This window comes from Diospyros lotus, chromosome 9, assembly GCF_014633365.1.
Source record: "Diospyros lotus cultivar Yz01 chromosome 9, ASM1463336v1, whole genome shotgun sequence".
Lineage (NCBI taxonomy): Eukaryota > Viridiplantae > Streptophyta > Magnoliopsida > Ericales > Ebenaceae > Diospyros > Diospyros lotus.
In genome coordinates this window covers 36,704,032-36,723,875 of record NC_068346.1, presented here as the reverse complement: position 1 = coordinate 36,723,875, position 19,844 = coordinate 36,704,032, and the positions used below count along the sequence as shown (strand labels likewise).

At 34.4% G+C, this 19,844-nt stretch overlaps 3 protein-coding genes across 6 annotated transcripts; 2 read left to right on the top strand and 1 right to left on the bottom strand.

The window, feature by feature from the left end:
* Nucleotides 1–3,086: 3,086 nt before the first annotated feature.
* On the top strand, nucleotides 3,087–6,436 carry LOC127809760 (probable E3 ubiquitin-protein ligase RHC1A). The gene is made up of 2 exons (XM_052348806.1): nucleotides 3,087–4,175; nucleotides 4,483–6,436. The coding sequence occupies exons 1-2, from the start codon at nucleotides 3,284–3,286 to the stop codon at nucleotides 4,521–4,523; spliced, it is 933 nt and encodes a 310-aa protein (XP_052204766.1). The 5' UTR covers nucleotides 3,087–3,283; the 3' UTR covers nucleotides 4,524–6,436.
* A 295-nt stretch (nucleotides 6,437–6,731) lies between these two features.
* On the top strand, nucleotides 6,732–11,188 carry LOC127809761 (RHOMBOID-like protein 10, chloroplastic). Of its 3 annotated transcripts, none has more exons than XM_052348808.1 (9): nucleotides 6,732–7,074; nucleotides 7,990–8,222; nucleotides 8,385–8,439; nucleotides 8,552–8,632; nucleotides 8,717–8,813; nucleotides 8,915–8,982; nucleotides 9,954–10,052; nucleotides 10,312–10,353; nucleotides 10,726–11,188. In XM_052348808.1, exons 1-9 carry the CDS (start codon nucleotides 6,871–6,873, stop codon nucleotides 10,870–10,872), a joined length of 1,026 nt encoding a protein of 341 aa, XP_052204768.1. In that variant the 5' UTR covers nucleotides 6,732–6,870; the 3' UTR covers nucleotides 10,873–11,188. The 3 variants fall into 3 exon arrangements, with proteins under 3 accessions (XP_052204768.1, XP_052204767.1, XP_052204769.1); XM_052348807.1 differs by having other exon boundaries at nucleotides 7,975–8,222; XM_052348809.1 differs by having other exon boundaries at nucleotides 6,932–7,074; nucleotides 7,928–8,222.
* A 210-nt stretch (nucleotides 11,189–11,398) lies between these two features.
* Nucleotides 11,399–18,130, bottom strand: LOC127809759 (uncharacterized). 2 transcript variants are annotated; one of them, XM_052348804.1, is made up of 5 exons: nucleotides 17,772–18,130; nucleotides 15,913–16,022; nucleotides 15,441–15,809; nucleotides 13,890–14,634; nucleotides 11,399–12,066 (listed from the first exon to the last, which is right to left on the bottom strand). In XM_052348804.1, exons 1-5 carry the CDS (start codon nucleotides 18,025–18,027, stop codon nucleotides 12,017–12,019), a joined length of 1,530 nt encoding a protein of 509 aa, XP_052204764.1. In that variant the 5' UTR covers nucleotides 18,028–18,130; the 3' UTR covers nucleotides 11,399–12,016. The 2 variants fall into 2 exon arrangements, with proteins under 2 accessions (XP_052204764.1, XP_052204763.1); XM_052348803.1 differs by having other exon boundaries at nucleotides 11,399–12,028; nucleotides 17,772–18,125.
* Between the last annotated feature and the right edge of the window lie 1,714 nt (nucleotides 18,131–19,844).

Sequence of the window (19,844 nt, the reverse complement as noted above, 5' to 3'; positions counted from 1 at the left end):
GACAGGGACGCAGAGGGGAAACACCAACAGGCTCGGTATCAGGCTCGGATGAGCCGGCGGCCAAAATAATTAAGAATTAGGCATTTTCTTTTCAAATTTAGGTCAAAATTTTAATTTTTTAATATTGAAATCTAATTATTGTATAGTTTTAGTTTTAAATTATCATCCGTTGTTATTATTTTTATTGTTAATTATAAATATAAATATAAAATTATCATTCATTTCCATGAAAATATTTTCTTTCTATCTTGCTCTTCTTGAAAATGATTTAATCATGATCGAACCCACCAATAATTTAGTCTATTATTGACAATCATAATTAAAATTAATAGTATATTTAACTATGATTGTGTAAAAAAAAATTAAAAAGTAAATTGTCGATCGTATACTATCACTAACCGTCGATTTAGAACTTCGATAACGTTTGTTTGAAAGAATAACAAGATCACTTTATTTTCAAAAATTTCACGACTACTCCCAACATAGTTAGTAAACGTGTAGCATTAAAAAAGTTAAATAATGGTATTTAATAAGAGATGTGATTAGGCATAAATAATGTAATTATTAGGCCTATAATCATTCGAACAATACAATTATTAGTTTAAAAGTATACACGAATAATTATGAGTGATTGTTAGTTAAATTTATATGATTGTTAAGACTTAATGTAAAAAGATTAAAACCATGTTAGAGTTATTAAGTTTGTCGCATTGAAAACATTGCAAAAAATAAGAGTTATGTAGCTTAGTGTGCCTTTGATATAGGGCCACCGAAATCGACATCGATTGATTAGAGAAAGGCCTTATTGGTTGGGTTGAGAGAAAAAGACAAGATAGTGGTTATTTTTTAACAAAAATAAAAAAATAAACAAAATAGATTTTAAATCGATCTCATAGGATCCTTCTATTTGGAAAATTTTTATTAGAATTTTGAAAATAAAATACAAAAACAAACCCTAAATATTCTTCTTGAAAAAATAATAAATAACATATAAATTTAAAAATAATGTGAAAATTGGGTACATGTTTAATAATTAATCCTAATTATTTGTGTTTTTATTACTATTATATTTTCATTGACATATGATGTCACAAGTGGCTCACTCAAACCTCACCCTTAGTCAAATTTCATAAAATTTTAAGAGTTAATTAACATTGAGAAGAACCTTATTAGATAATTAGTGACAGTAAGTAACTTAATAGAAATCAAATTACTTTAAGTATATTATTTTTTGGCTATTAGTGAAATATTTAAAATTTTAAATAATTAAATTGAAGGATAATAAATTAATTAATTTAATACATATAATAACTTACTAACTACGAATAACACTATATTATTAGTGAGTTTGAACTAAATCACAAGAATAGGGGTGTGTAACCGGTCGTTTCTGACTGAAATTTATTAAATAATTAAATCAAATCAAGAAGTAAAATTGAACCAAACTAATCAATTAATCAAAAAAATTGAACTACCTGATAATCGAAAAAATTGAAATTAAACCCTTTAAATCAAACCAAATCGATTAAACAAAGAAATGCAAAAAAATTGAAGAAAATCGAAATAATTAATAAAAAAAACACACAGACAAAGAAAAAAAAATAACGTCGTTTTATAAATATTAAAATAATATTATTTTAAAATTCAGTTAATTCAATTAATTTAGTTCTTTCAATCAAAAAATAGAATTTTTGAGAAAAATTAATCGAATCAAATCTATGTAAAAAAAATTGAATCCAACCTATAATTTTAGTTAATTCAATTTGATTAATTTAACTTTTATTCTCCCAAGGCAATTGCAAATTTCATCAAATTTTATAAAATTTTGAATTGGAAGTGGGGGTTAGGGTTAGGACGGGTAGGTGGCCATGGAGGTTGGTGGTGATTTAGGCTTATTTGGTAGCAGCAGTAGTAGTAGTAGTAGTTCACTAATGGACCACCCTTGTTGATAGATCCGCAACTAGAGAGTTATTCTATGTCTGTCTTTCGTTTGAGTTTGAACCTTAATTCCACTTGGCTTGCAGGATGAAATAGATCTATAAATTATGGTGGATAATTTATATATGGAATAATAGAAAGAATCCTAAGACTGGTCCTTGGGGGGGGGGGGGGGGGTTGGTTTGGTCTGGCTATGGCTTAAAGTGGATAGTTCCTAATAAAGGCCTCCTGATTATGGGCAGCTTAATCAGAGAAATTATAGTTCTTAATTTCTCAGATTATAATTTTTAAAACTTAGAATAAATTGTGAACTTGTTTAGTGTAGCTTCTCAAAAATTGTAGTTAAGCAGTTATGGTGTTTGATACCATAAACTGTAAAATAATTTATTTTTGTATAATTATCCATAATACTCTTAGTAAATAGAATAATAATTTAAAAATTAATTAGTGTATATGAAAATGGCGAGAGAGAGGAAGAGATCTGAAAATGGAGATAACGGTGGAGAAGAGAGACGTTTGATTGCGTGAACAAGAAGATAATTCTTTGTTAAAAATAAGAGCAAAATTGTCACAAAAATGTCATTAAAATGTGACTGTTTAATCAGAAGTTATAGAAGCTAGAGTACCTTAGATTTGAAAAAGTCAACTTCTACCCCTTCTAAAAGCTAGTAGAAACTATAAGTTATAATTCTACAAATTAAAACAAACATTATATTCCCATTTTTTTCAAACTAGAAGCTAAAAGTTGTAACTTTTAAACTGTAACAAACAGGCTCTATGTACGAAGAATATTGCTACATTGATCGTTTTACGAAAAAAATAATATTAGAAGTCATTACAAATGACGATATTATCGCTTTAAGAAGACTATGTGTCGTTATTTTTTCTACCTAATACTTCCTCTAACGAAGATGTGGCACATGACTAATCACACCTAACATTATTTCTACTTGAAAGTATTAATTTTAAACTAGAATTGTAAGAAAACAAAAACCATTTTGAATTCTAGCAATGTGAAACACATCCGAACATATCAAAACTAAATCCAATAAACTCAAGTAACTTGGCATCGGATCCCACTCATCCTTTGCTTTGCCAAGAGGAGAGGAGGGAGGAGGGGCCGAGGAAAGAAAGCTTCATCAGCTGCAATCAAACATGCATTTTGAAAAGACAGGAATCTCTGCATGGAGCCCCAAAAGACATTCCTTTCCTCTTACCTGTTCATAAATCTAATCCTATATAAAAGCTTCCATTGCCCATCTCTTGGCCACAGCAACGAATCAATCAAGAAACGGATAAACCCATCTCAGTTCAAAAATCCCAAAGTGATTCCAAACCAAGAATCATGTCTTCCATGTCTCGCCCTCGAGTTGTTGTCAATGGAGTCCAGAGAACGAGAACTTACCATTACTTTTGGTGCAGGCAATGCCAAAGAACAGTTCGGACTGCTGCAAACGAGTATGAAGCTGTATGCCCTTGGTGCTTAGCCCGCCTCTGGCACGAGCTCGACGTGCCAAGGCCAAGTCCGCAGCCATCTCCAGCTGCAGAGTTACTGGATGCATTGGCTCAGATGCTGGACCAGCCAACAATTCTGCAAGGTGCAAGCTCAGGGAGGAGAATTCGGGGGCACCGGGAGAGTGAAAATGAGCAGGCTCGCCAAGGCTGGATAATTCTCCAAGTTTTCCCGCCTGCTCGGCCACCAAGGCCTCTTTCCCCCCATGAAAATGTGGCTGCTCAGGGAAGAAATCCTGGGGAGGCCTCCGATGTTGATGGAGTGCAAGAGATGGTCGAGGAGCTGGCTCAGAGCGACCGGTCGGGGCCTCCTCCAGCCCCTGTTTCAGCCATTGAAGCTATGCCAACTCTGAAACTAACGCCGGCTCATTTGGCTGATGATTCGCAATGTCCTATATGCAAAGAAGAATTCGCGGTTGGAGGGGAAGTAAGAATGATCCCCTGCAAGCATTTCTACCACTCTGATTGCATCGTCCCATGGCTGCGGATCCACAATTCTTGTCCAGTTTGCAGATACGAGCTCAAAGCTTCCCCCAACAATGGCGTTGAAGAATCTGAAGATTACGACAGTGAGGCTTTTGGCGGCGATGGACGGGCGAGGAACCACTTGAATTGGTGGACTCAGCTGCTTTCTCTGTGGCCTTTTCGTCTGCTAACAAACTGGATGCGCCACCATCACCATGACTTTCTTTTCGAAGATGATGACCCATCAGCTTCTCAAGGAGGTGGGACTTTTACCTTGGCTGTTCTCCTTTGCTTTTTCCTTGTTCATTCAAGGTTTCACATTTTATCAAACACTTGGTGTGCATTAGCCTTGAGCTTTCTCTTCCTCTTTCTTCCCCTACTTGATAAAACCTCAAGGCACCCAAAATTCGTTTTCTTCTGAGATTTCCCAACCCCTGTTTGGATGGAAAGAAAATACATGTTTCATAGAAAATTTAATACCAAATCATATCTTTGTGAGTTGCTTATAAATAACACCAAATCAAGCGGCTTTCTTCTTTAGCAAACGTTGTGATTCCCGTTCTGCAGGCAGCCCCTGGTGCTGGTGGCCCTCCTGGTTCATCCCGTAAGCCACTTCCAATCTCACCTTTAACTGCTTAAACAGTAAGTGATGCTGACGGCTTGTGCTCCAAGCAGGTAAGTATTTCTTTCTGACAGTATCTCAAGAGGCAAGAAAAGCAGCATTTGCCTCTCTTTGTAGGCACGGTAAGATATAATTATATCATGATATTATTGCTAAATTAATATAATAATGGAATATTACAATTGCATCAAACATGTTATTTAGATGATATTTATATTGATTACACATATAATATAATATATTAATATAAAAATATCAGGATTAATTACATTAATGATTACTCAACTTTGCATTCTGTTACTGTTTAGTCACTAAAATTTGTAATAGTCAATAATATTTTAAAACTATTATTGTTTAGTGACTGAACTTTAAAATGTTATTTGCTAGTTATTAATATTTCAAAATCGTTTCTCACCCGTCATTCTTTAGTCACTGAACTTTAAGTTCACGAGTGACGGATGATAAATAATTTTAAAATATTAGTGACTAACAAATAATATTTTAAAGTTCAATAACTAAGTAGTAATAGATTTGAAATATCAATGACTAATGAATAACATTTTAAAATTCAGTTACCAAATAGTAACATAATATAAAATTAAGTTATTATTAGTGTAATTAACCCAAAAATGTCACGATAGAGTATTTATACTTCTAAATTTTTACATTTTTTTCTCATTAAACTATAAACTTTTCGTGGTTTTAAATGTATTCTTAAACTTTGACTAAAATCATATTTATGCCTTTTAATTTTTTGTGCTTCCAAATATGACTCTTGAACTATGTAATAGCCCCGTTTGTTGCAACTTAATTAAAGAAATTATAACTTCTAGTTTTTTAGATTATAGCTTCTAAAACTTAGAATAAGTTGTGAACCTGTTTGCTGTAGCTTTTTAGAAGTTGTAGTTAAGTAGTTGTGGTGTTTAATACCATAAGCTGTAAAATAACTTATTTTTGTATAATTATCCATAATACCCTTAGTAGTTATAGAATGATAATTTAAAAATTAATTAGTGTATATGTATAAGTTTTAAATGTTATAAAAAAATTAATTAAAGTATAGAGAGAGAGGAAGATGGCGAGAGAGAGGAAGAGATCTGAAAATAAAGATGGCGATGGAGAAGAAAAACCCATGATTGCGTAGACAATAGGGTAATTATTTGTTAAAAATAAGGGCAAAATTGTCATAAAAATGTAATCATTTAAGCAGAAGTTGCAAAAGCTGGGGTACCCCAGCTTTGAAAAAGCCAGTTTCTACCCCTTCTAAAAACTAATAAAAGCTATAAGTTAGAATTCTATAAGTTAAAACAAACACTACATCCAAACTTTTTTGAAGTTAGAAGCTAAAAGTTACAACTTTTAAGCTGCAACAAACATGCCCAATATCACTTATTTAAATATTTGACCAGCAAGAGATACGTACTCATACTAATGTGGTAGTTTTTTTAGCATTTTCTCAACTCTCTTTTTTGCTTTGGTTATGTCTTTTTTGGCTACGTCTCTTCTTTTTCTAATATTTCTTATGTTTCCTCTGATTGGACTACATAAATCAATTGGATTAGATGGGTTATCGGAGTTGATGATCATCCAATCATTTGGGAGAATCAAAGATGGGGCCAATCTGGAGAGGTAGCATTTCTCGTAAAAAAACGCAATTAAAGAAAATGCAAAAGACTCTAGGGAGAAGAGATTCAATCAAAGAGAAGGAAAAAATTAACGATACGCTAAAGAGAAATAGAGAGCTAGGAGATGTTACTGGAGACAGAAAAAGAATTGAGGAGACTTAGAAAACTGCTATGCCAACACGTATGCATATCACTTGCTGACCAAATATTTAAATGAGTAATTTTACACAATTCATTGACACATTTAGAATTACAAAAAGTTTAAAATTTTACAAGAAAAAAATACAAAAAAAATAGGAGCATGAATATGCTTTTGACGTATATATTTAGATTGATTAAACACTTAATATAATACATTAATATAAAAATATCACAACAGAAATTAATTTTAACTGTCCAAATAATATTTTCGCAAAAATATTATCAGTTTATCATTCCTATAATATTTTTTTAAAAAAATTGGGAAAAGATATTGCTTTGCCAAAGTTAGGAACCTGGAAAAGCTAACGACAGGGGTTTTGAAGAAACAGAAAAAGTGAAAAGACCATACAAGGCGACCCACCTCAGAGTCTTGTAAGACTCGAAAGCAAATCTGCAGGGATATTTTGGGCATTTCACAGTCCATCTTCTTCCATTCCACCCCATCTATCCCTTGGTTGGGAAAGGAGAAACTTCAGCTTGCGCTGGATTGGTGAAGAAGAGAGAGCTATGGTGGGTTCAGCTGTGCCTCAGCCTCATCATCAACCATCCAAGTTCTTCCCCTTTCCACTTCCGATATCCAGAGTGGGTCCCACTCCCGGCCACCTCATCACCACCGCAGCCTCCCTCCGCCTCGGCCGCTTCCTCCGCCACCGCTTCTCCGTTCCCCATCACTCTCTCCGTCTGGGCTTTCTGCTCCAATCCTCGCTCATGGTATGCCCCTTCTATTTTCATTTCAAGAAAGGAAAAACCCATGTTGTATTTGATCGTGGCGGGTAGATATCTTCTGTTGCTGGGGATTATCCTTGCTAATTTCAGTCGAGTTGAGTTGGCTGATTCTCATAATCTTGATGAAATTGAGTTATTTTTATGATATTTCTGTGCTTTTGACTGGTTAGGCTGAGGTTAAGAAAGAAGAACCAAAATCAAATCATTGATTTCCTTTAATATTTTATCAGTTTTTGTCTTGATCTTGGGATTAAATGCGGGGAATACTTGATTATGGGACAATGTTGATTTGTTATTTGTGATGTTAACCACCTCAGAGCTGTTTGGGATTTAATGGTCAGCTTTGAGTAAACTGAACCCCAATTTTTCAGCAAATGTTGATAGTTGATACTACTGTGGGTTTGAAGATCAATATTTAGATCTTCATGCCTAGCACAATGGGGATATAACACCAAGGGAATTGGGGAAATAGAATCATACTTGTTCACAGCAACAATAACAATTTCCCAAGCCTTATATTCCACTATGCGGAGTTGGGTCACACTTGTTACTTACTAGCTAAAAAAAAAATCGTACTTGTAACTGTATGGAAAGACGCTAAAGTAGGAACACCGAACAGAAATTCATCATATATAAGTGTCAAAAGAAAAATTTATAAGTCATGTTGCCTACAGTTGAAGTAATGTAGGTCAGGTCTCTTATCATCTTACGTAATGCAAACAAGGCCAAAACTCTATTCAGGAGAATGGAAAGACATGGGGTAGTAGTAGTTCATTAATGTTATTTGTTATGTGCCCAACTCTATGCAGTTGTAGTAACTTTCTTCATTCCTGGCCAGATTGTTAAGATTAAGAAACAGAAATGGCAGTGACTGTAGCTTTACAGGATCTCTCTTATCAGGGTTATGTGCCACATTTAAAAGATGTTTGGCATGAAAGCTCCAGCAGATTCAAAACCATTAATTTTCTTCAGTGGCCGGAAGATGCTGTTTCAACTGCATTATCATCTTGGTTTTTTAGTGGAGAAGGAAGTGGAAAGAATTCCGGAGATATAAGGTCAGACTTGCAGACATCCAGAAGAATTTCATTTAGTGGCAGGGGATTGACCGACATTCTTCTTATGATCAATGTATTGTGAGTATCACCTCTTTGAGGAAGGTCGTCATAAATTTGTGCATTTGATATAACGTTTTTTCGCTTGTTTGTTTTCTTTTGTCCTTTTTTATTGCACATATTGTCAGAGCATTCTGTATGTTATTGGCAAAAGAGTTTTTCATGCCATAAATTTCTGTGCAGGGTTTACATTGCTCAAATTGCAACACAAGGGAAGCTACTTCTATGGGGTGCCAAGGTTACTATCACTTGGAAGAGCAAAAAAGAAAAAAAGAAAAGATTGCCGATCATTTCATACTAGAAAACTTTAGTATACTCATCTTTTCTCTGTTTTCATGAACATTGTGCAGATTAATAGTCTTATTGACAAAGGACAACTGTGGAGGCTAGCTACATCTTCTCTTCTACATGCAAATATCGGCCACCTCTTGGTCTCTTTTGAATCTTGCTTGTTGATGCTCTCATATGTAATTGTTTTGTAGATTGGTGATTTGAAAGAGATTTCATTCTTTCAGGTTAACTGCTATTCCTTGAACTCTGTTGGCCCTACTGTGGAGAGTATTAGTGGTCCTAGAAGATACCTTGCTGTTTATATCACCTCTGCTATTGCAAGTACACCCCTAATCCCACTACAAAAGAAAAATGCATTGCTTATTTTAGAAGAAACAACTCCAGTTCATTACTATTCTGGTCTGAGAGTTTCGAGAAATCAGGTTCAGCAATGAGTTATTGGCTCTGCAAATCACCCGCGGTTGGTGCATCAGGAGCAATTTTTGGATTGGTAAGTCTCTTCAACGTTGCAAGTCATATCTTTACTTCATATTAGCAAATGAAGTCACAAAAAAGAAAGAAAGAAAGTCCAGATAAGTTATCCAACATTTGCATTACTTGTACTTTCTGAAATACAAGAAATCTTATTTACTTCAGAATCCTAGTTAGCTGTAAATGCCTAATTTCTTTGGATGTCATAGCAGTTGATTACATTATTATACTGTATTTTTCTTCTTGTGTATTACAACATTAGTTATACATGTGCCATTATGACACTGAATTTGAACATAAACTTCATCTAACCCAGTTTCAGGATCTCTTTTCAACTGTTAGTGAATGGGGTACTAAGCTTCAATCAGTTCTAGAGTTGTTTATGCAAACAAAATGATAGATGTCTCAAGTAATCACTTTCTGATGGCCAAACCTATATTTTTGCTCTTGTACTTTCATGTCTTTTTTGTATGGTCATTCGAACTTTTTGCTATTACGATTACACTTTTGAACTTGCATTTTCGAGTCAATTTAACTCTTGTACTTTGATTTTTTTTTCATGTGGCAATTCAAACTTTTCATTGTTTCTAGTACACCCTTGAACTTGTATTTTCGAGTTAATTTAACTCCTATATTTTAACGTGAACAGAGGGTGACATATATTTTGTCATCTCATTTTACTTTTTTTTTTTTTACATGTAAAAGTACATGGGCTAAATTAATTTGAAAATGTAGATTCATGGGTATAATTGAAACAACAAAAAGTTTGATTTGTCACATAAAAAAAAAGGGTCAAAGTTTAAAGGTTAAATTGACTTGAAAATTAGATTTAGGAGTGTAATTGAAACAACAAAAAATTCAAGTTACCATACCAAAAAAATGTAAAAGTATAGGAATAAAAATATAGGTTTGAACCTTCCTGATTATCTTTGTATTATCTCATATTCCTTCTTTTCTTCATCTTTTATTTTTATACAACTGTAAGATCAGGTTGGATCTTTCGCGGTGTTTGTCTTGAGGCATAGAGGCCTGGTGAGAGGTGGCAAGGAAGATCTAAAGCATATTGCACACGTCATTGTTTTGAATATGGTATTTCCCTCGACTCTCAAGTTTACCTGCAATTTTTTTTTTTTTTCCAATTTTTTCCCTTTCAGCCACTCTGCTGAATGATACATTTTATTCAAGTCTATTGAGTAGGTCACTAGGTGTAAATATAACCCATCATAGTATCTTCCCTTTCATTGTACATAACATTTGTTTGATGATAATAGAATCACCCATGTTTTCGATTTTATTGATCTGTTTCTAGCTCATTATTCGCACATTGATGATGGATTTTATCATGCAGGTTATTGGTCTTTTATCCAAAGGCATTGATAATTGGGGTCATGTAAGTATAAGAATCTTATGTTTTTTCACAACTATGATGAACCTGAATCACTCTAAAATGCACATAAAAAAAATGATTGTAAAATCAAATTCTTCAACAATTTAGATCCTCCCAGTGCTTGCACTGTGACGTATAGTTGTTTCATGGTGCCTTAGACATTTGGAGCTCAAAATTCATTGAAACTTGTGGAGTTTTCATGGTGCCTTGGACATGACCTGAAATATCAGGTTGCGTTTGCCTCCCTTCATGGGCACCCCCCCTAGAGTTGATTAGAGTGTCCTATGTGATCCAAAACCAGCTCCTTTCACCCATTTATGTGCTCATTTTGTGATCAAAAACTGTTTTCCTGACATTTCATGTTAAAATTCTCAGGTAGGTGGCTTATTAGGAGGAGCTGCAACATCGTGGTTTCTTGGTCCTGCTTGGAGGTATGAATCACTGTCCAATGATGGGCGAAAAGTTCTTGCAGATAGAGCGCCAGTTTTCTCCCTCATCAACACGAAAAAAAAACATCGATAGTGCTACCGTGGACCAGATTACTGAACCACAATTCTTTAGCCCTAGATGAAACAATGTACATGCAGAAAATGGATGTAATTGCTTTTTGGCTGTTGCTTCTCCGTGCATAAACATCTCATCAGTGATCCTTCCAAGTGTGGAAGAAAGTTCCCTTCTTAATTTGATCCCAACTTTTGTCCAACAATCAGTTAAGAAGGATTGTATAAAAGGGTTGGGTTTGTGTTGATTTCTCCATCCCTTGTGAACGTTAGATTCAGGGAAAATGTTCAACATAACTGTGACATGGTATTACAATTCAATCATATTTTGACATGTATTCGCATCATTGGTACATGGTGGTGAGTGAATTTTGATAAATTTAAAAGAGTTTATCTTTGTCCACATCAGCATAAGATTGGACTGGGTGGATACTAACATTTTGAGGCCTAATATGGGGGAAAGCAAATAACCAAACACAATTTCAGAACATGAAGTGACATTAAGGCCAAAAATGCCATGATTTGATAAACTAAATTGAAGAAAGATGGAACTGAATTTGGAAGATTTAGGCATTTTTTGGAAGACGTCTGTGCAACAACTGCGGATCCAAATGTATGAAATCTAATAAAAAGACAAATAAAAGAAGAGCAATCTGATCATTTGAGGCTTTAAAATCAGTATATACTAACATTTTGCAAAATACATGCTATATTTCCTTCAGTTTGTGACCATTTGAATTGAATCTCATGTCTCTGCAACACATTTGGTGTTGCATCACATTGCAGATGTTCAAAAAGTACCAATATTTTCTACACTTGCTGCGAAGTGGAATGGTTCTCCTTGAACTACTGCAACATTCTATTCATTTTCCAAAGAACAATACTTTGCCTTCCTGCCATGTTTTGCAATGTAGACATCTGAGGCCTGCCACATTTTTGGCTTTGACCTGCAAGTTCATTAATGTATAAGTTGCCTGTAAACCCTGCTTACCACCAGTGCTCCTCTCTACTCAGCCAGAGCAGAACTGTACAATTCCTCGAGTTGGATGCTTGGAAAATTGAGAATGGACACTTGCGTGTTGTATAGGATTCTGATTATAGCCATTGCAGGAGATGTAATGCCAGGAATCCACAAATACTAAGTAACCAGATCTTTTGGAAAGGACCTATGGCAAAAGCTGCAAAGAACCGGGGATGTTATGATTTGCCAGGTCGGCTGTAGCCATCGAAAAGGAAAAAAAAAAAAAAACTAAAATTACATCAGTCTCTAAGATCAAGCAAACATTCAGAAGGTTATAAAATGCGTCTACAAACATTTCAAAGATGACTAGCAACAGTGCATGAGATTCTGGCCACAATACATGGTAGTGCAACAATGTCTCCATGCAAATAACTACTAACATGCACAAGCAATTTAAGTAGTACGCAATTATTGCTCCCTGTCCATAGGTGAACATTTTTTCCCCATAGAGGATGACCTTTCAATTTTTCCAGGTATTTGAACAGAAATTATATAAAGGAATATCCACGATCCCAATTTGTTAAGGAAACATCTATGATACCAAATCAGCTGTTCTCTGAGCAACCACCCTTGCTATCCTCACAGATCAAAAGGGCCCAAAAGCACATTCACATGAACAACTCTGGTATTATGTGTGTTTGTTCCATATGCATGTTTGGGAAATAGGAGTATCATGGTTAAAGTTGTTCTATTAGGAAAAAAAAAAAAACTTTTTGAGTATTATTAGTACATATACACTACAACCTAGAAGAAAGAGAACATACAGATTAGTTATGTGGGCAGGATGAAGGTTATGGCTTTAACTTTGGAGAAATTTGCAAGACACGTCCAAGAAGAGGTGCATTGGTGTATGTTACTTGCAAACTATTTTGTGATGATGGATCAGACAAAAAATTAAAAGATGTGAGCACTAAGCTCAAATTATAGAGGAACACCTTATAATCCAAATGCTCTAGGTTGAGCATGTCATGAACCAAACATATGTAATGTAGAAGTGTGAATAAGGATGCAGAAAAGATTTGAGTTATTCCTAAAAAAGATAGTTTAGATATCTGAGATCAATTATTCAAAAGGAAGGGGAGATACTGGAAATGGTACTCAAAAAGATGGTTAAAGTGAAAAACTGCAACTAGCATTTTATACAACCACAATGTTCCTTTAAATCTAAAAAGGAAGTTCTATCCAACAGCTATGAGAAAATCTTATGTCTGAGTAAAATGTTGGACACTTAAACCCAATATTTGCAAAATATAAGCATAACTAAGATGAGCACAATATGATAGATGTTCCAAACATACACTAAAACACAATTAGAAATGAAATTAGCTGTAATAAGGTTAGAGTTGCCCCTATTAAAAATAAAGATGCAGAAAATGTGATATATGATATATGATATAATGATCTTACAAAAGATATGATCATGAATAAAAAATGGCTAGAGAGTTAGAATTAATGTCATGAACCCCACCTAGTGGGTTTAAGGCTTCTAATTTTAAAACAATGACAACGATATTTTTTTTCTCTAATGCCATATCCATTTCTCTCTAACGTTACACTTTAGATCAATATTCTCTAACGTTGTTATGATGGTTAAGTAGCAAACTACACATAATTCCCTTCCTGGACCTACAACTGAACTAACAACTATAAGATTGTAGGAGCATTGACTGTAGAATATCAAACTAATGATGCATCCACACTAACATGTAACCATTGTAATGATAGAAAATATCCACTTGGAAAATACACCTATTGAGAATTTTCCCGCTATGAGAAAGAATGGGAACAATTAGCAATAAAGTAAGGTAATCAGATTCTTATGGCAGTAAGAAATTATGGCTAGAATTTTTTTTTTTGTGTGAAAGTGAAAATTATTGGCTAGTTCTAGCAAAACTAGATTTTGAAAAAGAAAATGCAGAACAAATTACAATAAAACAAGTTATTTCCAGTTTTCTAGCCATTTAATTTGCAGGGGAAAAACAGGAAAAAGGCACCATAGATATGGAGTAATGACTCACGTGATGGAGATGGCGATACAACTGGTGGAGATAACCCTTTGGCATTCCCCTTCTCTTGTTTACGACTGGAAGCATAATATAAAACAGGTAGGGGAGAAAGATTTGGTGGGAACTGTGGTCTGGGACCCAAAGGACGTGGATAAGAACTAGAAGCATGAGGTGAGAAAGCTGGAGGAACAGCTAAGTCAGAATTAGATGTTGGTGAGGGGCTTGGTGAAGTTGAGGAATCACAATAATGACTAGGGCAAGGTGGGGGAGTACCTACTCTTGACGGTGCAGGAGAACTTGAAGTTGGAAGTAAAGAATAGCAGGGTCTGTTTTCAGGGCTTGGTGAAGTGGGGTATTCATTAGATGGTGAAGAAATATAACAATTATGACATGGCAAATGATGACAATGAAAATCAGGCGCAGGAGCTGGAGAGTAAGATGGAGCAAGATGAGGAGATGGGGCAACTGCAGGTCCTGCATAATCATTTTTCTCTGGAGCTGGGGCTGGAGAAGCCCTCGGTGGGGTAGCATGAATTGTATGACTTAGATAAGAAGATAGACTGATTTCCTTAACTTTACCAAAAACAGAGTTACTGAGGCCAAGATTCTTTGCAGGAGGAGAACCTATGATGGCTTGGGCCAATTGCTTCAATCTCAGGGGCAAAAGCCTCCCCATATCAGATATAACAGCTGCCTGAACTGTAACAGGAGGATCTATTGTTGACCCATTACCGTTTGTTAACTGCACATACACATTCTGCATGCAAAATAGTTATAGTCAAAAAAGCCCAAAACTAGTAGTAGGTATATTGAGGGTAACAATAGGTGCCAAGCTAAGAGGCATGAGCACCTCCACGTCTGAGGATGCCCATGTCAACACGAACACTAATCGGGTACTTCCAAATGTGTGCCCCACCCTCATTTAAACATGCCCTATTATTCTATAGCATTTTTCACTGTGTTACGGGATCTCGAGTCAATCAGTAACAAATTACAAACACATTAAACTTTCAAAAAATAAGTTTACAATAATTGTAAAATAAAAGCAGTGTAGCTTTGCATTTATTGATCCTCCACCCCTAGAGTTCTCAATTTTAAAGAATGTTAAATTTTAAAACTTTTATGATATAGTTCTCTAGAATAGATATCAGGAGTCTTTATTCACACTTGTCTCTTGATATGTAGAACGTGCTATTTTTATATATACATACCAAATGTATAATTTACTTTTTCACAAGTTGTTGCTGTACCATGTCTTTTTGTTCTTTTTTTTTTGGTTGGAAAATGGCCATGTCAGGTGAGTTTGTGGCAAGTAACTCATGACACGGTTAAACTGAAGTCTAACCATTAAGGCCTTCAAATACAAGCTCAAGCTCAGTCTCGAAGTACAATTGAGAATTTGACAGATCTATCTAAGGTGTACCCAGTTAACATCCACATTAGGAGGTAAGTGGAAGAATAAAAGCTATCGTTTCTAAAACCATGCATAAGAACAAACTACCTCGTAAAGCCAACTCATAAACATGCCAATTCAACTGTTCAAGAATTGTTTAGACAAAATACCTCGTAAGACCTCAGATGCAGCCCCAACTTCAGCTGTTCCTTCAACTCAAAAAGTCTTTCCTTTATTTCACATATAGAATTATGGAGAGTAAAATTAAAGAGGAACTCGGAGATTGGCCAAACGGAAACAGACTGTTCAGGTATCACAGTGATTCCACCTGGAAACTTCAAAATTTCAAAGGAAGAAGGTAGCCCAAAAATTGTTGATGTCAAAGTCAAATTGAATTGCTGAAGGAATAGCTCTATTAAAGATGATCTCAGCAAACTCAATGACACTGGAGTTAATGAAGCATCAATTGGATCTGAAAGAATGCCGAACACCACATCTGTCCAGTTAGCACCAGCTGGGTGCATAGATAGTACTCGGACCTGTTAAAAGTAACTTGCTCTAAGGTTGACATGTACACTATTTGCAAGTTTAAATGCAATAAGAGATTAAAGGAGTTATACTAAAGCAATGGTTAAGACAAACCTCTGAAGAAGGAACACCTATTTCACCATTGATGTCATATTCTAGTCTTTGAATTTGTGGAACTAGATCTGAAACTGGCTTTTCCACTCTGAAGTAAGCCTGAACTGAAGCTGAAGTGAAAATAAAAGGAAAGCAGAAAGAAAAACGAAATTCCAAACATCAATAAAGGACCTAAAAAGGCACATTAAGAGATTAGATGAATTATCATATACTAAGAGAAAAACTATGAAACGAAAATGCAGATTCCAAACAGATCAATAGGAATGACACTTGATATCTAAGGGCCTCATGGTTTAACTTCATATCCTTGCCATTTTTTCCTGAGATGCATATATTCTTCTACATGGGGAAAATCAGATTTTTCACCCCCCAAAATTTGGAATATTGAAACTTTTGACAATAAAATCTATAGAAGTGGTGGGTGTAATTATTACTAGAAGAATCAATATTGTTTGCCTCCAATAAATGAGATGTATCAATTAGAAAGATAAAATGTTGGCTAAGTCAGAATATAAACTATCTATTATTGAGACATGACATATCTAATGAAAGTTTAGAGATAAATAGAAGAATTTGCATATAGTGTTTATAGAATCAAAAAATGATTATAATAGAATCTCCATAATGTATTATGGAGAGTTTTACAGAAGAAATGAGTTCAGATTGCTTAGACAGGAGTTACTAAAAACATGTATCGTCAGGCACAAATATTGAAATCCAATTCAAATTGGATTGCTTCAAAGATCTGTATTGAGCTCTAACCTCTTTCCTCTGTGAGTTTGATGGTGAACTCACAGAGCATTCAAGAAAAGGTGCCTTGGTGTATATTGTTTGAAGACTATTTTCTTGATGGATAAAATGAAAGAGAACATAAATATTAAGCTCAAATTATAGAGGAACGCCTAAGAATTCAAAGGCTTCAAGTTGATCAGGTTGAGAACCGAATATATGAATATTAATTTAATAAAAATAGAAGTGTGGATGATATCGTCATCAAATTATTCCCAAAACATGATCAATTTAGAGATCTCAAATAATTTATTCAAAAAAGGAATGAAGCTTACCGAGGAAGTTACTCATAGAACCTATACAAGATAGTTAAAGTGGAGAAGTACGACCAATATTTTATGTGACCGAAGCTAAAAGAACTTCTCTCGAAGGGCTATAAGACCATTTTTGTTGTATCGCCTGAGACATTAGGCATTAACATACCAACATATGCAAAATATAAAAGTAACTTATACAAGGATATTCTGATGGATGTGCGACCATACAATAAAGATAAAATTAGGAACAATAGTATCCATAATAAAGTTAAAGAGTACAATTATTAAAGATAAAATACATGTGACATAATTAAGATAGTTTAGACTTTATACACGTGAGAAGAAGACCAATAAACACCCCTACAAGGAGAGTGGATAGAATGAAAAAAGTTTACCCCAAAAAAATGGCAAAAAACCCCAAAACTTGACATGAGATTAAATAGCCTTACAAAAGATACTTCATAAATAAGAATGATTGTAGAGGTAGGATTGATATAGCCAAAGATTATAATAACCCTTATGGTCTTGTAACCATCTCCAGCATTCCAATGAAACTGAACAAATGTAATATTGATCACCCAAATTAAATACATATCGGATAATTAATACATAAATATTAATTATATAAGTGCGTACCTATACAAAATCGAAAGATATATATGACCAAGTTTGAACATTAAGTCTCCTAAAGAGAACTGTCACACATACCACGACAATCAAGTAAACCCTAGAAGCACAGATACCACCACTACACGTCTGCACCGTGAGACAAATCAAAAACCAACCAAAAGAAAGAACAAAAAAGAGCCTTACCACTGAGCTTGATGGCTTTTTTCGCATCAAACCCGTACCATTTGGAGTGAAGAGGAAGGAGCCAAAACGCCGCCGGGAGGAAGACGGAGAGGCTGAAGACGAAGACGACGACGCATTTCAGATTGAAGTGTTGGCGGCCGATTGTACACAGACCCATCGAACATCTCCCGCAGAGGATTGGTCCCCAAGATCCATCTCCGCCGTCCTGAACCAGCTGTTGCTGCCCATGTAGTTGCTGTTGCTCCACCTTCCCCATTTCCACTGCATCTGTAACCACCTCTCGCTCTCTCTCTCTCTCTCTCTTCTGCGCTGTGTGTAGCCTGGCCCGTATTTGCGTTTTGAATTGAGTGCGTCTCTTCTAATTTTATTTATTTATTGTTCGATCCATCTATTAATAAACAATTCCTCATGAACCCCAACCCAAGGGCACGGTGGCCGGTGGCCAGTGGCCACGTACGTGTTGCCTCAAAGACATTACTTTGTGGAACTTAATTAATTAATATCGTTATTTCCCACAAGCAACACTAATATTCTTTCTAATTTTATAATTTTCAAAAAAAGTGCCATTCGATATGTTTCTTATAAATAAAAATATGTAATGGGACACGCATAAATTCATACGAATTTAATAAAAGATGAGTAAATTTATCAAATGTTAAAATATTATGTAGTTTAATTTTTAAATGATCACGTGTCATCGTCAAATATAAAGTTTAGAGTATTCCGAAAGACATAGATTAATATCAATTAAGAACATATTCATAAAAATAAAGAATTATTTAGTAAAAATCACGCTCGGGTCAGGTCATGTTGGATCAGTAAAATTTATATTTTTATTTTTGTATTTTTATGTATTTTTATGTATTTATTTAATTTTTTATTATTTTAATTATATTTATAAATTTTAATTTTTAATTAATTTAATTTTTTATGTGATAACTTAAATTTTTTATTATAATAAAATTATTTATAGTGATGGGATGAAATTAATAATAATTATGGGTTTAATTAATGAATGATGATTTGGCTACCGAACGTTGAGGGGAAGCAAAGGTGAAAGGGAAAGTATGGGAGTGTGGGTGTGGGCAGAAGAAGAAGAATAAAGAAAGGGGATGGGGCCCAGTTTGGTTCATGTGTCCTCTCATATTCAAACACAAGGTGAAGATAATGAATCAGCCAAACACAGCCCAGAGATTCAAATGGCATCATTTTATTATTATCAATTATTGATTTATTTTTATGCTTTATCCAGAGGCTTCCCTCTGACTCTTCCACCTTTTGGTGTTTTCCATCTTATCCATATGGAATATCATCACCTTCACCTTCTCTTTGATTTATTCTCCTCACTCAAGCTTTTATCCCAATTTATCCCAGATGCTTTCCTATAATAATTGTCAAATATTATTAAAAGTATTTTTATTTAACACTCTTAGCACATCGAGAAATTCGGGTTATTACAAGTTCGTATATTCGAGTTTGTCTATGTGCAGTTATTTGATAATTCACATTTATTTTGTGGAATCAGGGTTCAAATTTCGACTCACAACTCACATATTCAACCAGTCCATCCCAAGATGTGGCCGGTCATGATTTATTTAAAAGGTGAGAAATTCTGACCAAAGAATATTACAGTGGGACCTCTCGAGTTCCATGTTAAGAAAATGTTAAAAATTTAAATATAACAAAATATTTTTTATCAATTTTTTACTTTTCTCTAGATAATTTAATTATTTGTCAATCTTTCTATCTTTTTTTGCGATGGTTTATCCATTGTCAAACAAGAGAAAAAAAGAAAATGATCGATAAGTTGTCAAATTCTGACTAATTTGCTTGAAGGATGAGGAGAATGAAGGAAAGAGAGGAGAAAATAAAAAGATATTTTTATTATATTAATAATTTTTAATAATAAGATAAAAATGTAATCAGAGTTATAAAGTAAGGAAAGATCACTATCATTTTTTAAATATTAAAAATATCTATATTTTTTTTTGTCAAATCTCAGAGTATAATTTATCGTAAATTACAAGAGCCTTCTGACAAATAAAAGTGTAAATAGAAAAATAAAATTGACCA